Source organism: Melanerpes formicivorus, unplaced genomic scaffold (assembly GCF_026170545.1).
Source record: "Melanerpes formicivorus ecotype bairdi unplaced genomic scaffold, bMelFor1.0.p_v2 SCAF_1, whole genome shotgun sequence".
In the NCBI taxonomy this organism is placed as follows: Eukaryota; Metazoa; Chordata; class Aves; order Piciformes; family Picidae; genus Melanerpes; species Melanerpes formicivorus.
This window is the reverse complement of record NW_027142353.1, coordinates 38,228,918-38,247,798: the sequence shown is the minus strand read 5'-3', so window position 1 is coordinate 38,247,798 and position 18,881 is coordinate 38,228,918. Positions and strand designations below refer to the sequence as shown.

The following is an 18,881-nucleotide window of genomic DNA, read 5'->3' as shown; positions in this document are numbered from 1 at the left end:
CTTTACGGCAGGCGTTTCGACCTCCCCGGCCGCGCTTTGCGGCTGCGTGGCGGGGTGGGGGGCGGGGAAGATGTCTGAGCGGGGAGAAGCCCCGGCGGCGGCAGCAGCATCGGCGGGAGTCGGGGGCGAGATGCCGGCGAAGAAGCAGAAACTGAGCAGCGACGAGAACAGTAACCCCGGCGACCTGTCTGGAGACGAGAACGTGAGGCTGGGCCTTGCGATAGGATCTAGGGGTGGGGGGTGGGCAGAGGTACGCGGCGGTGAGGCGGGAGCGCGCGCCCGGCGGCCGCGGGGCCTCGCACCGGGGGCGCCCGGGAGCGCTGAGACCGGGATTGGGGGTGGCCGTCGCTCGTCCGCTCGCTCGCCAGCTCCCGCCGTGTGGGGACCTCCCGAGCTGGTCCCTCGGGTTTCCCGCGACGGGAGGTCCACGTCCCACCCTGCCGGGTAGTGGGCGCATCCCGGACGGGAGAGGGAATGGGGGTGATGAGGGAGAGGAGGGTGTCAGCACGCCCGCCGCGGCTTGATGGCTGCCCCTGGAGGCAAACGGGCCGTTGGAAGGAGGCCCCGGTGGGACAGACCCGCGTGGATGCGAGGGAGAGATACTCGCTGTGCCTCCATGTGGGTGGTGAGGAAAATTTGCGGCCCAAACTCGAAGCGGGCGCTGTCTTGAAGTCTGCTTCATGATGTTAGTCTTTTTCTTTCCTTCTTTCCCCTCCTTTCTTTTTTTTTTTTTTTTTTTTTTTTTTTTTTTCCCCCCTTCTACACACCAGCACAATCTTATATTTTTCTTGTAGTTTTGTGTCGTGTCTTCACCGTCACGTTGTACAGTAACGTGGCATAAATCTGTGTGCAGCCCTTTGGTGAATGAGGAATAGGGGACAGTGCTTACAGGCTTCTGTCAGCAGAAGGTGGCGGGGGCTTAGGGCTGGAATCTCAAAAATGGGCTAACATCTAGTATTCAGATCAAAGGTAACATGACTGAAGCAAAATAACTTTATAATTGAAATAAAAACTTAATCTAAGCTATCTAGCAGTAACTATATAGTTCCTGGTCTTTGTGCAGCGTGGGTTTTTTCGTGGTTGGAGAAAGTGAGGGATCGGGACAGCATCCCCCACAACCTGTGGAAGTGCTGTTTGTGAGTTGACAGGCAGGTTTGAGGTGTTCAGTACCACTGCTACTGATTTTTTTTATTTTTTTAACTGCTCAGCAACATTCGTGAATCCAAGTGTAATTTGGTTACTGAGTAATTCAGATTTGCTTTAGTGTCTGTTGTAGGCCATTGGTGGCCATGGGATATGTGCTGTCTGGTTACTGAAAATGTGACTTATCTTAGTGGCGAAAGGACTCCCTTTCCAGAAGTTTGTTACTGGATGCCTCTATTCTTGAAAGATTATGGAGTTTCTGGAAAGACTTTTGGAGAAATATTCTGAGTCTTCTGTTTAGAAGTTGCCATAATAGTGTCGATTTGTACAAAGGATGTATTTTGTTCCACAGGAACTCAAGTTATGAGTGTTAGAAGAGAGGTGGCCCTTTTAGGGGTGCAGTGAGAAGTTTTGAAATAATTCCACGTTTGGCCAGCTCACTTACAAGCTTGTGTACTGTCTTTCCTCCTATTTCTTCTCTCAGGTGTCCTGATTTTTGGAGTCACTGGGCAGCCAAAGACCAGTATATCTTTACTGGCTTTTGATGATACAGATATGAAACTGGGAGAAAGAATAAATGTTTGGTAGGAATTGGTGTATTCATGTTTATAGATGACCTTATTCACTATTCCTAGTGGAGTTCGTGATGCAGCTTCATGTTTCCTGTAGTCTTTTCCAGTGACAGGCTGTTGCTTGTCTCTGTCTCCCTTAGTTCAGATCTAGAATTCATGTGGTCCTGGGACGAGTTTGTTTCCCCCTACTACTCTGATGGGAAGTTGTTTTTCAGCAAGCTTAATTTACTCATGGGGAATCACAGAATTGGCAATTACAATGCAGTGATGGGTGATGCAGAGAATACAAATGTTCTTGTGAGCAGTGTCCTGCAGGCAGACTGCATTTGGATTCATAATTGCTGTTAATTGTCCAAAGCTGATTTAAAACTGCTCAGCAACTGGGTGGATTATTTTGCACATCCCTTTTTTCAGTACTTCATGTCTTTACCTTAGCTCTGGCTGCTGCTGTTTGGAGGGCCAGTTGGATTAGTTAGATGATCAGGCAGCAAATAGTTTTTTTGATGTTGTTTTGTTTGTTTGCTTGTTCATTTTTGCTTGTTGATTTTTGCTTCATGTGTGTTTTTTTTTTTTTTTTTAAACTTAGCTTTTAGTTTGAGTATCTGTAGGAAAGAGAAGGGAGAGGTAGAACTTCTAGTGGCAGTGCTGACATACTGAAGATGCTAGCTGAAGGTGCACAGAAGTCTCTCAGAATGGTTATATTCTTAGTTTGGCTGAGCATAATGTTTTTACACAAATAACCTCTTCCTTCAGCACTTCAGAAGAACTCATTTCATCTGCATCAAAGACGTTTTCTAGGGAAAGTGACCATTTTAGGGATTTTGTTAAGAGGAACTGCCAGTATTCTGAAGAAACTTCACTAGATCACAGTTCACATCTTTCACTTGTGGATTAGTCCTCATATGACTCATGTTCTGTTTCTAGGGAGGAATGCTATTATGTTAGTAATAGATTTAAATATGTGAACCTAAATAACACCAAGTCCTAGGAGACCTTGTGTTCTTGTGGAGCAGAAGGAAAAGTGAAAAGGCCAAGTGCTTTGTAATTAGTTGAGTTTAAAAGCAGTTAATGATAATCTTTATTACATTCTATATAATTTGCATGTTTTCAGGATGATGCTGTTAGTATTGAAAGTGGTACGAACACTGAGCGCCCTGATACACCAACAAACACTCCTAATGCGCCTGGGAGAAAGAGCTGGGGGAAAGGAAAATGGAAGTCAAAGAAGTGCAAATATTCCTTCAAATGTGTAAATAGCCTTAAGGTAGGTATGTGTGAGCTTCAGCTAGGTACCACTTGCTGGCGGTAATGTTCATGTTGACTTCAGGACAGTGTTAAGATAGATACTTTAAAATCTTTGCCTGTTCTTTGCTCATTTAAAGAATATTTGGAATAGCTGAAGAAAAAAGGATACTGAGAAATGGGAAACGGTAGGTAGTGATGCAATTCACCCAGTTTTTGCATGTGCAAAGTTATGTATGATATGTTATGTTTCATTGAAGTTGTAGTTGCTTGAGAAAAAGAAACTAAATAAATAAATTCAAATAAAACCAAACCCATGACCACTCGGTGCAGAGCTTATAACCTCTACAGATTTTTACACCTGTGGAAATGTTTTTAAAAGAGCCCAAACAAACAGCAGAACAACTCAACAATCTGGGAGCAGTTTTTTCCTCAAACTTACTTTGAGGAAACTTATTTCCTCAAATGTTTCCTGTCCTCTGGCAATTGTCTTAAATGCTGTGTAGTGCAATTTGATCAATTATGAGTTGCTATTATGTGTTTGCACCTGATTTAGGTCATATTTATCTTCCCACATCATACCTGATGGTATGAAGGGATGTGTATTCGTGGTCTTTACTCCCTGTTTCTGTCTTTAGGGTATTGTTCTCTTCTGTGCTGGTGACAGACTATGGTGGACTGAATGCATTTTCTCTTTGATTCTTTTACACGGTCAGGATGTTGTTCTTTCATTCCCTGGTCTTGTGTAAGAGATTTATGTGGCAAAAGCTGTAAATGTGTCATCTGATTTTGTTTTTGCAAGATTTCTAAATAAAGGAAAGCTTGTGTCTGGAACAACAAATGTTAGCTACCAAGAGGATGTGTGCAGCTCCATGGTGGGTACTTTCTGCAGAATTGCTTTAAGAAGGTGTTTTTTTTCATTCCTCCACATGTTAACTGTTGAGCTCTACTGATGAAGCTTTGGCTTCAGCCCTCCTCACTGAAATGCTGGGGTAGTTGAGCAGGAGGGGATGAGAGTTCTGGAGCATGGGAACGTCCTAAGTGAGTTTTGCCACCAGAGAAATTGTGATATGGAGTTATACTGACAAAATACCTGAGAAACAAGTTGATCTTAACGTGTTTTCTGAGGTATAAAAATTACCTCCAGTCCTTTGAGGTGTGAGAGGAAGGGAAGTTCTTTCATTTTCACGTAAGTAGGCAGCTCTTCCTGTGATTCACGTGAATTGCCCCTGCACATAGTGCTTTTTGTGGCTCCAAGTCATGCTTCAAACACAGGCACAGGTCTTTTGGCACCCAAACATTTACCAAGTGCTGAGTTTTGCTATGCACATTTGGTTTCTATCTGCAGACCAAATACTCCAAAGGGGTTGGTACTTTTCAGTTGTCTTCTGGAAAAAGAGAGTATTTCTTCACCTCAACTCCAACTCAGATCCCCACTGTACGGTGACCCTAAAGACCATGCTATGAAGTTAAGAAATCCCTGATTTCTGTGGATTTGGATAAGGGCCTGGAAATTGATTCCTCTGCAAGTGAAATCAAGTTGTGAGAAAGCCAAAATACTACATTTCCTAAGTGGGGCATTTTTATTATCTTTTCTCAACTCCATTTCTCTTTGAACTAAAGTAAGTGCTAATAATAAATGTGCATGCTAATATGAAGACTACATAGCAGCCAAATTTGGTAACTACTTCCTACTTCATGTTTGAGGAAATGTCTCTTCTGTTTTTTTTCCTGTTCTTCCATACTAATTTTGCAGTTACTGTGCAGATAAACTAATGATTGAATGTTAAATGTGGGTTCAAAAAAACACTTGTGACTCTTTGAATATCATGTCCTGTAATCCCATAGTTTTTGTATCTTTGAATGAGGCCGTAAGGTGCACGTACTGATGTCAATGAAGAGTCAACATGGTTTTAAAGACAGGAAAATAAATTCATTATTCTTTAGGGATATACAAATTATGTATTTTTCCACTTCCCTGCTCTTGTTTTTCCCTCTTAATTTGCTTTTTACTTTTTTTCCTTGGGGAATCAAAGAAATACAGCCATTACTGTCTGCTTTGGATGTTAAATGGTTATGATTCAGCCTGAAAAAACTCAGTGGTTGCTAAATATGCTTTTTAAACACCACTGTGGAAGTTATTTTGGGTGAAATTTAAGCACCAGGAAAACAAAAATACAACTTGGAAAATGACAGGAAATAAAAAAGGCAGGACTGACTTTGTTGCTGTATCGGGTTATTGTAAGGTGTAGTGAAAAATCTTTCTGTGAGCTGAATGGAAATGTAGTTTATAAATGAACATATACAGCTAACAGGTTCATATCCTCACATCCATATGAGCTTTGCTTATAGATCCTCCAGCAAAGAACTGTGTGTATTCTGCTTTGATGTGCTCCCTTTAAAGCTGTTATTACTTGCCCTACCTTTTGCTCGTGCCAAAGAATGTGGCTTACTGTTTGTTAGCAGTGTTGTCTCTAACCTCCTATTTGCTGTCCCCTGAGCTGGGAATTGGTACCTAACCAAATCCAAGAGTCTAGCTTGATGTGTAAAGGAGAGGTGACTAAACCTAGTGCAAGTAATGGCTTGCTTCCATTCCTTGGAAGTGGAAATGTATGCATGGTCATTTGTTTCCATGCTGGCAGTGTGGGGACAGCATATTAATTGTGTTTATTGAGTTGCAGATGATTAGTTTCTCTTGTAATATTTACTTGACTGCCTTCAAACTTAAAACAGGTCTAGTTTTATTGTCTGATGGAACCTGAGCTAGTTTTAAGTAAGAGCAGAACTAGTCATAGGTTATTTATTTGCCTTTGTAACAACTGTAAACCTTATTTTCTCCTCTGACTTCCTTTTCTGATGGATGATGAACCAGAGTACTTTGGGTTTTGTGCCCTTTATTCATACTAGGGTCAAGATAGCGCTTCACAGTTCTACAACATCTGGGTCATTCTTGTCTGTATAAACCAGCGGTCGGATTTGTATGACATACTTGGCATCTCAGGGTAACCATAATGTGCAGCACCTAAAAGCATTATTTTTTTAAAAACCTGCTTCTTCATTGTTTAGCACTTGGGATAAAAAATAGAACAGACAGGTACTCTCAAGATATCTGTGTGCTATCTCTGACCAGTGAGGATAGTGGTAGTTTAAATGAGATGAGCATAACTTCTTCACATTCTTTAGTGACTTCCTGTAATATTCTCTGCCTGATTCCTTCATCCATTAAGCTCCAGAACAACTGCTGTGTGTACAGTCAGGCTCTTGGAAGTTGTAGCATTCGATTTGAGCAATGTAGTGCAGATGATGTTAGTAGTCTAAAGACATTTGTCTCTCAGAGTAATTTTTCCAGGGAAATAGGTTGTCTTTGAAAAAGCTTACTAAGTTCTTGAAGTATGTGCTCATACAGAGTTCTGTCTCTTTGCTTATTATGTATCACCTTAGTCTGGGCCCTGCGTAGAAAATCACAAGCTTACCACAACTCATGCTGGAAAAATACCCATCTTGAGGGAAGGGTAAAAATCTTCCTCTTTTCCGGTTTCACTGAATTTATCAGAAACAGTGCACCTGTAATAAAGCAGTAAGAATACGTGTGTTTTACCTGTGTTATCTTCATGCAGTATGTCAAAAGTCTTTGGTATTCATGAGCCTAAACTCTTTCACACAGAAGTTCAGATCCACCTAATTATCAGTGGAAAATTCTTTCAAAGGTATTCAGTGTTTGACCTCTAGCCATTCTCCTCAAGGAAGACTTAAATACACTAAAAAAAAAAAAAAGCTTAGAAAGCATAATTCACAGCTTTATTGGGTGTTAAACATCATGGATTTATGTATGCAATCTTATGACATACAATCGTCATCATTCTTCATCTCTGATTAAATTCCAGTGCTGATTAAATTTGCAGGTGCTGATTACCTGTTTTTTTCCTCCTGCATGGGGGCCACTAATAAACTTACTACTTTTCCTTTTCCTAACATCTTATGTCCCTCATCACATAAAGCCACTAATCTATTCTTCTTGTGGTGGGTAATAGGTGGAGTTAACCTTTTAACAATTGCTTTGTGTTCAGCTTTGAAAGTTGTTTACTCTCCTTAAGAAATGCAGGGGGGGCTTTCACCTGTTAAAGATTTTCTCATTTCTCTTTCTAGGTCTAGCTCTGTCTTTTTCAGTAAATAACGCTATTTTAAGTTCTTCCAGACTTCCTTACTTTTCTGAGTAGTGTTTGACACCCCACCCATACCCCATCCTCACATTTGTTCTTTGGTTCTTGGATAGGCTAGAGTTGCCTGGGCAAACATTTCTCCTGTTGTCTCTGAAGCGCTGCCATTTGAAGGCTGCTTAACAACCATCATGAGACATTTCCTTCCTGCCTGCACCGTCCCAGACAGTCCCCTGTGGGGAGGCACTTTAATGAACATTATTCTTACTGAAAACTTCCTGTCAGGACAGGCCAAAATACTGTTATCAATTATTAACAAGCACCACCATATTCATCACAATTCATAAACATATTTGCCCCTCTTTTCTCTATTAAACTGATGTAAGCTGTATAAAAATAATACTTGGCATTTCTCTGCTGTTTGGGAAGGTGATGTGAAAACACTTTGTAGACATGACCTTTGCAGCAGCATTGTGACGTGTCTGATAGAGTTGCATGATCTAACTGTGTTATAATAGTTAAATGTGTCCCTTCTCCAGCTTTTATTAGTATAATTCTTTTCTGACCTAATAATTCTCCTCTGTGAAGCTGTAAATACTTGCATGGAAGTAATTATAACAAAATAAAATACATATATATGTGTGGCCTTAGCTGCAGGGTTTACCTTGGTTAAAATTACAAAACTAATTAGTAGAGCTCAAATGTAAACCAGGAGTTCTTGCAACTTCTGGCCATAACTGAGACAACAGTTCTTCCTCTTCACTTATAATAAAAGTCTGTGAGGTGGGGAAAAGGAGAAAAGGGTGAAATATTCCTTTAACCTCCCTTAAGGCAGCCAAGTTAAAATGTGGCATTAAAAAAATGTTTTTTAAAAATGTTTACTATCTGAAATTATACTGGATGCAAACCTAGTAGTTTGAGGAGGAAAACATCAATTAAACTTTTTGCCACCACTACCAAATTTCACAGAAATAATATGCCTGTGGGTTTTATTTTTATGTTGTTACTTTTTTTTCCCCTCTCTATTCTTACTTCACATCTACAGGAGGACCATGGCCAGCCTTTGTTTGGAGTCCAGTTTAACTGGCACAGTAAAGAAGGTGATCCTCTCGTGTTTGCCACTGTAGGCAGCAACAGAGTGAGTAAAGCTGTCTGTAACCATAAGCCTTTCCTTGCTTTTCCTTGTGGTTCTGATTGCAATTTTTTTTTTCTTCCCTTCATCCAATCTCTTTACCCATGTTTAGTCCAGACACAGGATACTTCACAGAGAAAGCTTTACTTCTGAGCTAGGTAGCATCTGTTATTTGGGAGAGTTGCATCCTCTGGATTGTGTTATAAAGTTGTGTTAGCTATTTGGGGATTAGCCTATATAGTAAAGAAAAAAATCCTTTAGTAACAGAAACATGGGATAAGGAAGAGAGCTGCATAAATGTATCTTCTTGCTAAAAGTCCTCTTCATAGATATTACTATTTCCAAAAGGTTGTGTGCTCTAAAATGGGATGAGAAATGTCTGCAATGATGCCAGGCAGCTCAGTAGCTAAATTAATAGCCTGTGTGGAGTGAATGTATAGCCTTTTTCTGAATAAAGGTCTCTGTCATTTCCATTTTGAAAATAACTCCTGAATAAACCAGAAGCCTTTTGTAACCTTGCAGTTACAAAAAGAGCTGAACTAAAATCGAACAAGGCATCAATTGCTCATTAAAAGACCCAAGTCAAGCTAGAGCTGTTGTGGTGGGTTGACCCTGGCTGGACACCAGGTGCCCACCAAAGCCACTCTATCAATCTCCATCTCAGCAGGACAGGGGAGAGAGAATCTGATGAAAAACTCATTGCTTGAGATAAGGACAGGGAGAAATCACTCACTGATCGCTGTCATGGGCAAAGCAGACTCAACCTGGGGAAATTAGCTTAATTTATTGACAATCAAATCAGAATAGGGTAATGAGAGATTCCAAATCTTAGAACACCTTCCCCTCACCCTTCCCTTCTTGGGCACAACTTCACTCTGATTTTCTTCACTTTCCTCCTCTGACTGGTGCAAGGGAACAGGGTTATGGTCAGTTCATCATACCTCTATTGCTGCTTCTTCTTCATCGGGAATACTCTTCACATTTTTCCGTTACTCAAGCCTGTGGTCCCTCCCGTGGGAGTCTTCCACAATCTTGTCCAACTTGAAGTCCTTCCCACAGGCTGCAGTTCTTCACTGCTCCCATGGGCTATAGTCCTTCAAGAACAGACTGCTCCAGTGGGGTCCCCCATGGCATCACAAGTTCTGTCAGCAAACCTGCTGCAGCATGGGCTCTCCATGGCTCCACAGGTCCTGCGAGGAGCCTGGTCCAGTGTGAGCTTGCCATGTAGTCACAGCTGTCTCTTTGTCTTCAGTTGCTGTTGAGCAGTAACTTCCCCCCCCTTCTTAAATATGTTATGCCAGAGGCACTACCACTATCATTGATGGGCTTGGCCTTGGCCAGCAGCAGGTGCATGCTGGAGCTGTCTGGCATCGGCTGTGTTGGACACGGGTAGCTTCTGGCAGCTTCTCATAGAAGCCACCCCTGTAGATTCCTGCTACCAAAGCCTTGTCAGGCAGACCAGTGCAGTAACTAAATCCAAGTAGAGTTTAATCTTGCTAAGACATTTCAAATAGTAGGTGTAAATATCTAGGAAAGACTGTTGACAAGTCCTGCAGTGGTGCTCTACTGAAACTGCTGTGAGCATTCTTTTACCAAACCATTTCCATGTGTTAGAAACAAGCAGACAGGGGTTGATATCTGAACCATAAAGGCACACTAGCGCTCCCCATCAGGAAGTGAATGCACAAGTGCATGTGATTTTTCATCTGAAATATCAGAAGTAAGCAGCAGTCTCTTACACTTCCTTTTTCCCCTCCAGGTTACTTTATATGAATGTCATTCCCAAGGTGAAATCCGTCTGTTACAGTCCTACGTGGATGCTGATGTATCCTTTTAAGTTAAAAGCCACTTGTGTGCTTCCTGAAGATCAAAAATGATGAGGAAAATTTGTAGGAAAAGGCATATGAAGACTTTGTTTGTAACACTTTGCTCATATGAAGCATTTGTTAGGTCCAAGTCTTGATTGTTTCCCACATCCCAGAGTCTCTCCTATCGGAAAAGTATCAAAAATACAAAGTCACTGAATGTGCTGTATTGAAAACTGATTCTTCATCAGTTTAATCTTTCCAACACTAATGTTGTGTAATGTTGCACATTCACTGGTTTACTGTCTTAGTTTCCCTGTGAATTGGAACTGGGTTTAAAGTCTTAAGAATTATGTGTCATGCTCTGAAGGGGTAATAACTTGTCTTGCTCATTTGCAGTGCACAAGTCAGTAACTTGTGAACATGGTCTTGATTCATCCTTATTTTATTCCCAACCTTCAGATGTTTCAGTGAAAGAGGTTGAAAAGTGATGCTGAGAGAGGTGGTGTTACTTGTATGTTATGAAACAGAAGTGAGGAAACTGGCAGCTATAGAAAAGGTGATGTTGCTTGTATTTACAGATATGTAATCAAATATGTATCTTACTGGGTCCAGCAGAGACTTGCGGACAGTTGCATAAAATAGCAGCGAGTTTTAATTTAAAAAAGTTGCATTGTTGAAGAGGAAAAAGAAAAGGCCTTTTCTGTGTTCCTTAACGTGAGATATTGTAGGCAGATGAAAATTTTTATACTTGTGCATGGACATATGATAGCAATACAAGCCATCCTCTCCTGGCTGTGGCAGGGTCCAGGGGTATTATTAGGATTATTAATCCTATTACAATGCAGTGCATAAAGGTGAGTGCTCTAAACATCGAAACTGGCATTTCAGTAAGGCAAGAAACTTACATCTTCTAAATTCAGGTAAACATGAGGGGAAATGATAACTTGGTCTCTGAATTTTATCCCAGCACTACGTGGGCCATGGAAATGCAATCAATGAACTGAAATTCCATCCAAGAGATCCGAATCTTCTTTTATCTGTAAGCAAAGGTGAGGAAATAAATCTCTTTTGTTTTTGAACAAATCAGGATACTTTGGATTGGATTTTGGTCTTGAAAATGGCCAATACCTCCATGAATTTTTTTGTGTGTCACTAACCAGGCTTACCTTGAAAGTTTAGAGCAATTCCTACTCTTTTATGGCTATATATCTTGTATGCATTAAATCCAAGGCCTTCAATAGACATTACTCCACCTGTGTGCAAAGGGGTTGTAAACAGTGTTACTTTGGGGAAAGAAAAAACATGAGGATTGGGTTTACTCTTTCCTTTCTTACAGTTGAGGTACATTCAGTTGTTGAATCATGTTGCCATCTAGGGGGATGTCTCAGTGTCGCAGGCAGCATTGACTGTTCAGGGGAGAACTTCTGTTCTCTTGCTCAGGAGCAGCTCTGACTTTAATTGGACACAATGGTAAAAAGCACATTAGTGAAAGAAGTAGATTTTTGGTATGATGTCTTGTGGGATCGTCCAGAATATCCAAACAGTCAACACCTTCCTTGTCTTGAGTGTTTTGTTAAGTAAGGGAGTAGTTGGTCTGCTGCAAGAACAGGCCTTTTGGGAATGCTTGAGTTGGAAACATTCCTACGTAAGGAGACTCTTCATTTTAGTGTATTTAGTATTACTGATGAAGCTACCTGAGAATAGGATTTGGGAGTCTGATTCTTGCAGCTGTCAAGTTTGTGCTGTGGGTCTGTAACATTGAATTTCTTGAGTTTTGTATATTTGTTAGGTTCTCTCTTCATAGCATTTTGACATCAGTAGTAGTGCTACAAGTTCTGATGCAGTCTCTATCAGGTACTTGGTGCCATGGTCTAGTCATGAAGTCTGTGGTGACAGGTTGGACTCGATCTTTGAGGTCTCTTCCAACCTTGGTGATACTGTGATACTGTATTTGAGAAGGCACAAGGCAGGAGAATATTTGAGACTCAGAATGACTTGTCTGAGAGATGAGTAGAAAAAGAGGAAAGTTATTTGGGACCTTGTGGCCTTCCATTTGTTACTGCTGTCATTCAGTGCGGTGTACTTGTGGAAGCCAAAAGCCAAGTGCAACAGAACTTCCCATTTCCACATGGGAAATACAGTAGAGGTGCTACAATAGAAACTGTTAAAACTTTCTTTAAACAAGTGGATTGTTCTGACTGACTTTGGAGCACATACTGTTTATATAGACAGTTTCTCCCATCACTACAGTCTGTATAGTTTAATAGTTTAAAGATTTATTTTTTTTTAAGGAAAATCAAAACATCTGAGAAAGCTGATGTAAGAATGGCCAAAAGGAATTTAGTATTTTTGGATGTATAAATTATTTTTGAGATAAGACTGAATAATACCTGTCCAAGATCAGACTTTTCTATGCTTTTTGGATGATCTAAAGATCAGAGTCCGTTTTGCTTAGAAGCTGCCCCTTGGGGAGGCGGATGGACACACTTTCTCAACTACAGAATCGCTCCACAAACAGTGTAGTTGTAATGGTGATTTTAGTTAATGAAATCCCCATGTTTCTTACGAGTGAAGAGGAATTAAGTGCCTTTTTGATGTTTACATGAACACCTGTTACTAAAAGTAGTTAAGCTGAAATATATTATTTGTATGTGCATATAAAAAGCAGCATGTAATTTTATTTGTTCTTTATAGATCATGCATTGAGACTGTGGAACATCCAGACAGACACGCTGGTTGCAATATTTGGAGGAGTAGAAGGGCACAGGGATGAGGTGTTAAGTGCAGTAAGTGGAAGACTTGGGGCAGTGATTTAGATTTACAAAGGGTAGTAAGCCTACAATATGCAACTTTTTGTGCACCATTTTGATATTATACCTACTTGAAAAGAAACCAAACAAACAATAAAACCAGAAGTGCATAAATACTGGTTTGAGGATAGAGGCAGGTGCCTTGATTGATCTAGTCACCTCTCAGTATACAGGACAGGTGTTCACTTTCTGCCTTTTCAGTAGCTAGTTTTCTCACAGTGCAGCCTAGAAATAAACAAAACAGGGCTCAGTGGGTCTAGGAAGAGTAAAACACTTTTGTGACAGTCCCACTTTTTAATTTAATGAGATCTTAAAAGCCAAAGCAGCAAGAACAAATAAATGTTAGAGATGTGGTAGTGAAGTAAAGAAGTTCAGTTGAGTTGTGCTGCACATTTCGGTGGCTGTGAACACACACTGGTACCCAGCAAATACCATCTAGAATAATTGACTTTAGTCCACTGCTCTTAAGAACTGTTTCCATTCCTGTCGTGCGACCTGAAAGCTGAGGGGTGCATCTACGTGGAACCTGACACTGCGTTATTCTCTTACGGTTGTAAATAGCCATCACTGGTGTCATAGCCCTGCAATTCTGTCAAAGTTGCTGCATGGCATGAATCCTAGGGCATTTACTGAGGGGAGAGCACTAGCAGTAGATTCTGTGTCCATCAGTGCCATTGAATATGTCTCTTTCTTGAGAGAGAGTGAATATAATTGTTAAAATACTGTGCTGCTTTGCATGGAGCAGGATTAAGTTGATAGTATTTTTCTGTTGGAAATATGCAGTTTTGATGCATTTTTTGTGAGAAAATACTCTTTTGATTGAAATGATGGAATAAAGTTTGAGTCATTATAATGAAGTTTAGGCTGGGGATGCTCAAAATTATTTCATATACATAGGATTATGATCTTCTTGGTGAAAAAATCATGTCCTGTGGGATGGATCACTCTCTAAAACTCTGGAGAATTAATTCCAAGAGAATGATAAATGCCATCAAAGAGTCTTATGAGTACAACCCAAATAAAACCAACAGGTATGTAGTTTTCATCTTCTTGGCTGTCTTCACAAAACATGAATATCCTCATCAATGGCCCAAGTTAATTCCTGTCCAGATAATGAGTTCTTGGGGATAGTGAGTGACCTGGGAATTGTGCTGGATACTGCAGCTCTCTGGATGTGTATTACTGATGTTTGCCTTTAGAATTTCATTTAATTCAGATTCAAAGTCCTAAGACTTATGTAGAATCACCATCTTTATCATTCTTTGTTAAAGCTTATATTTCATTCTGTTTCCAGACATCAGTGGCTTTGATTCATCTTGCTTCAAAATTGCTAGGAGGGAAGCAAATCCCTGTGATTAAATGTAACAAATAGTTTTGTTGAGTAGTTATTACTAATTATTTTATCTGTTACTTGACTTTGGGGAGGGGACAGGACTGTCTGCATAGTAATAATCTTAATTGCCATCATTCTTTGATCTGACCTCAGATACAAGTAAAATGTCAAGTAAACATAACAATTAGATACCTGGTAGATAAATCCTCCTTTGTGAAGTTCCTCAACTTTTTAATCTTAACTTCCAGTTAAACCATTGAGAGAATTGAAGAGTAAAACACACTGAACATGTTCAGCAATGAGACTAGCTGTGAAAATTCTCTGGCTTTTTTGGTAATGTTACCAAATATTAAATGATGCCTTTTTTTTTCTTCTTTTTTAAGTGCCTTTTTTTTTAATGATGGTTTTTTTTATAATGTGTATTTCTGTTTAGCAATTCAGATATTGCAGAGGCAGCAGCAGGAAAATAAAGCTTTAAATAGTTCTTGAAGTACTTGGCAACAGGAGCTGTATTTGAAGGAGTGGTTTTGCTCAGCACTGTCTCTGCAGTCTTGTACCTGGGAAACTCATTAATTCATTAGAAATGAGGATGAAAACAGGCACTGTTCTTACTAGTATTTAAATAAACAAAAGCATACAAAATCTACTTTGTTGTAAAACTGTTAAAAAAGACAGATTTGTCCTTTTAACATCAAGATATGCTAAAACTGGCCATTAAAATTTAGTCTTGTGCTTCTTTCTCTGAACCTCACTTGGCATTTTTTTCCATAGGCCTTTTATTTCCCAGAAAATTCATTTTCCTGACTTTTCTACAAGAGACATACATAGAAACTATGTTGACTGTGTGCGATGGTTGGGAGATCTCATTCTTTCCAAGGTAATGTTGCAGCTAGTCATGGGGTCTGTGTTGATAGGTTGGACTCGATGATCCTCGAGGTCCTTTCCAACCTATGTGATACTGTGATACTTTTCTCTTATTTGATTGTTTTGAGGATCTTGAGCAATAGAAGTGTTACTAGCATTAGGGTCTTAAAATCCTATAACACAGCACAGTAATTTAATCTATTGAGTGTGTGTGAACGCTCTCAGCTGTCAGGATGTGTGGATAAGCAGCTTATACTCAAAAAGTAAAATTATTACTGCAGCTTTATCTCCACTAAAGGTACTGGCTCTCTAACCAAAGTCTGCATGGAACATACAGAAATAGAGTGACTAGATACTGCTAAAGGGATAAAAGAGAGTTCTTACAATGAAGTAACTTCAATTAATGCGTTGTGTTCACTGGTAGTACTGGGTTGTAGAGGCTAAAGGAGGTAGTCCTACTGCCTCATTGCCAGAAACTAGTGCATACATAGTCCTTTTGGTGAAAGGAACTGGGTGAACAGTCCTCAAATCAAGGTTAAACTGCTCATGGAAGTGTTTGAGAACATCTGGTTGACTTCATCTGAAACGTGTGTAGGGGCCCTAGCAGTGCTGTTACCTGGCAAAGCTGTGAGGGCAGCAGGTTCCCAGTGATGTGCAGCAAGGAGTTGTTGGTGATGTGGCTGTGATCTAAGGACAGAGGTGAGATTTTCAGTTGGTACTTTTTTAATGTCATTGGGAAGCTGAGAGGTGAAACGTTTGGCTATAATTATGTTGCTCCTTCAGTCTAACTATACATTGTAAATATAACTGATTGGTTTTGTTTTCCCCCCAGTCTTGTGAAAATGCCATTGTGTGCTGGAAACCTGGCAAAATGGAAGATGATATAGATAAAATCAAGCCCAGTGAATCAAATGTGACCATACTTGGCAGATTTGATTACAGCCAGTGTGATATATGGTACATGAGGTTTTCAATGGATTTCTGGCAAAAGGTAGGTGTGAGCTTTGACACTGCTGCATCTGAAAGTGCATAACTTTTAATTGATTCTGTGTTTATGGGCACAAGAGGTCTTGGTTCATGTTATGTGATGTTTGAGAACCAGAACAATTTGCTGCAAAGGACTTCATATGAAACTGAAGGAGCTCCTGATTTTTCATTCTGGGTTCTGCCTGGTGGATAAAGTTCCACCAAATACTTCGTTTCTGTCAAAGATATGTTTACTGGTATCTTCCTCCCTCATCTACAAAGATGGATAATAAAGTGGAAGAAGGGAGGTAATTTTACAGCATTTCTAGCCCCTCCAACAAACCCAGTAAGTGATTCAGGTTCAGGCGTTGACATACAATTTACCAGCTCTAGAGCCTTTATAGAATTCTGAGTTCCATTTTTTCAAGATAGCATTTTAAAACCTATGTATTCTGCTTTCTTTTAAAGATGCTTGCTCTGGGCAACCAGGTTGGCAAACTCTATGTCTGGGATTTAGAGATAGAGGACCCTCATAAAGCCAAGTGAGTACTTGTATTTCTTTTTTTTCTTCTATTTTAAAGACAAGGAGTTAGGGTGCTTTCTGTTTTTCCTGCACTGATAACTATAGAAATTCTTTAACAGTAGCAGTCACTTCCCATTTTAACTGGTAGTTAAATATCCTGAGCCCCTTAAGGTTAACACTTAGTATTTTTCACTGATTTAGTATTTACATTGCAATAGTACCTGTGCTTTCTGTTTTTCCTGCACTGATAACTATAGAAATTCTTTAACAGTAGCAGTCACTTCCCATTTTAACTGGTAGTTAAATATCCTGAGCCCCTTAAGGTTAACACTTAGTATTTTTCACTGATTTAGTATTTACATTGCAATAGTACCTGACCAGATTGTGCTGCATGCCATATACAGTAAAGAGCTTACAAAACAGCAAAGAAGAAATGTGCTAGGTGTGTGTAGGACATGATAAAGAACACAGTGAAAGCAATGAGAGGGTAAAAGCTAGCACTGAGCACAGTGTGAAGAAAACTGCAGCTTCCCAGTTCCTCACCTCAGTGGCCAGGAAGTTCTGCAGAGAGTTCTAAATGATGGGATTAAAAAGATTTCAATCAGTGCTTCAGTGAACATTGGGTGGGTGAGAAATGGTGGTGGGTGAGCAGGAAATGATTGCTTTCCCAAGTCCACACTGGGAATACAAAATACACCCTGAAGGGAATAATCCTGGAGCCATTCAGTTCTTCCTAAGCCACGTAATGGTGAGGTTAATGGAACAGCACTCTGGTGTAGGAGCAAGTGCAGATTTAAAACTGCAGCTGACTAATTTTCTCTTCTTTGTAGGTGTACAACTCTTACTCATCCTAAATGTGTTGCTGCCATTCGACAAACCAGTTTCAGCAGGGACAGTAGTATCCTGATAGCTGTGTGTGATGATGCCAGTATCTGGCGCTGGGACAGACTACGATAAATTACCTTTTATGAATTCAAAGTAGAAGATATATTTTCAAATTCTAATATAGTCAGTTAACTTGCTAGTACAGTAGATGCATTTAGCATAGACTTCCTCAAAGGTTCGGCAAGCTGGAGCTGAACTTAGTGATGTTTACATTCTGTGTCTTGTTCTGCTTGAAATTGCTGCTTTTTAATAAAAAGAAGTATTTTTGTAAAGTTTTCTGAGTTGTCCATTTTAATTATTTCCTACAGTGAGTTTTCACTTATGGCCTATGAAATTACTTTGTGTATGGCTGTCACTTAAACATATGATAACTTGCTATAAATTTGATATGGGCTTTGCTGGGACAAAATCCTAGGCCAGCCATGGGCTGCAGATCTGAGTCATCCAGGACAGCTGACTGGAGCTGGCTACAGGTGTATCCCAGACCATGAGCATCACACAACGTGTAATGGGGCAAGTTTGCTGAGAAGAGGGCAGTCTCTTGCTAAGAGCCTTTTGAAGCGCTTCTGCTCTTGCTGGGGCTCCTTCCAACCCAGCTCCTTTTCCTTCTGCTCTTCATGTTTAGTGTGCCTGCAGTGGCTTTGCTGTGTGTAGCTATGTACTTCGTACTGGAGGTGGTACCAGTTTTACTGTTTCATTGAATCCATTTTCATCTTGGCCTGTGGGTCGTCTTTTCCTGATTCCTCTTCTCTTCTGGGGAGGGGTTACCTGGTGATAGAGTAACTGCTAAAGTGTAGCCCCAGATGTGGACTAGATGCAGACAGGAATGCTTACAGCTGTATTTGTGGCTTTTTGATTCAAACCCTTGTGTTGAATATTGTCCAAAGACCACATAAAGGAAATACTACACTTGGAAATATGGTATAAAAAAAAGTTGAATTGCTGCAAAGGAATGAGTTAAAAATGTTTTATATAAAATGGTTTATATTTTAAGTTGTATATTGACATTAAGTTTTAATAATCTTAGACTGGGATGGGTTTTTCACCATTTCTGTTGCTTGAAAATATTGACATTTCATGTGTGGATCACGTTGCTCACCTGTTTAGATATTGGCTGGTTAGTTACTATGATTTTTTTAAAGTTAGTTATTTGAAATATATTTTAATTGTTCCTATTGTTCATATCCCAAATTAGCCTCATCAATATTTTACATGAATTCTGAAATCAATACTATTTCATATAGGTTTAAAATATGTATAGTTAATAGAAATGAAAGGGGACAGATGGGGAAGATGGCAGGGATAATCCGTGTTCAAAACACTTGCGTATATCTTGTCAGGGTCTAGTAGAAATGTTAGTGTATTCTGGAAGTGGTCCAAGGCATGGCACAATAGCTGTGTGTACCTGAATGATGAAGAAAGCTTTGTTCTGAAGCTGAACTATTT

General features: G+C 40.0%; 1 protein-coding gene across 1 annotated transcript; it reads left to right on the top strand.

Annotated features, from left to right (window-relative positions):
- The first annotated feature begins 61 nt into the window (after positions 1-61).
- EED (embryonic ectoderm development) lies at positions 62-17,689 on the top strand. Its single transcript, XM_068140204.1, has 12 exons — positions 62-202; positions 2,827-2,979; positions 8,160-8,252; positions 10,006-10,071; positions 10,783-10,908; positions 11,022-11,103; positions 12,749-12,840; positions 13,762-13,895; positions 14,969-15,074; positions 15,894-16,052; positions 16,496-16,569; positions 17,381-17,689. The coding sequence occupies exons 1-12, from the start codon at positions 71-73 to the stop codon at positions 17,505-17,507; spliced, it is 1,344 nt and encodes a 447-aa protein (XP_067996305.1). The 5' UTR covers positions 62-70; the 3' UTR covers positions 17,508-17,689.
- Positions 17,690-18,881: the final 1,192 nt, after the last annotated feature.

Bases quoted from the DNA above. Each gene is read 5' to 3' on its own strand.
- EED (XM_068140204.1), top strand. From the start codon at position 71: ATGTCTGAGCGGGGAGAAGCCCCGGCGGCGGCAGCAGCATCGGCGGGA. The intron at 2,980-8,159 runs GTAGGTATGTGT...TCACATCTACAG, and splicing joins AATGTGTAAATAGCCTTAAG to GAGGACCATGGCCAGCCTTT. The intron at 13,896-14,968 runs GTATGTAGTTTT...TTTTTTCCATAG, and splicing joins AACCCAAATAAAACCAACAG to GCCTTTTATTTCCCAGAAAA.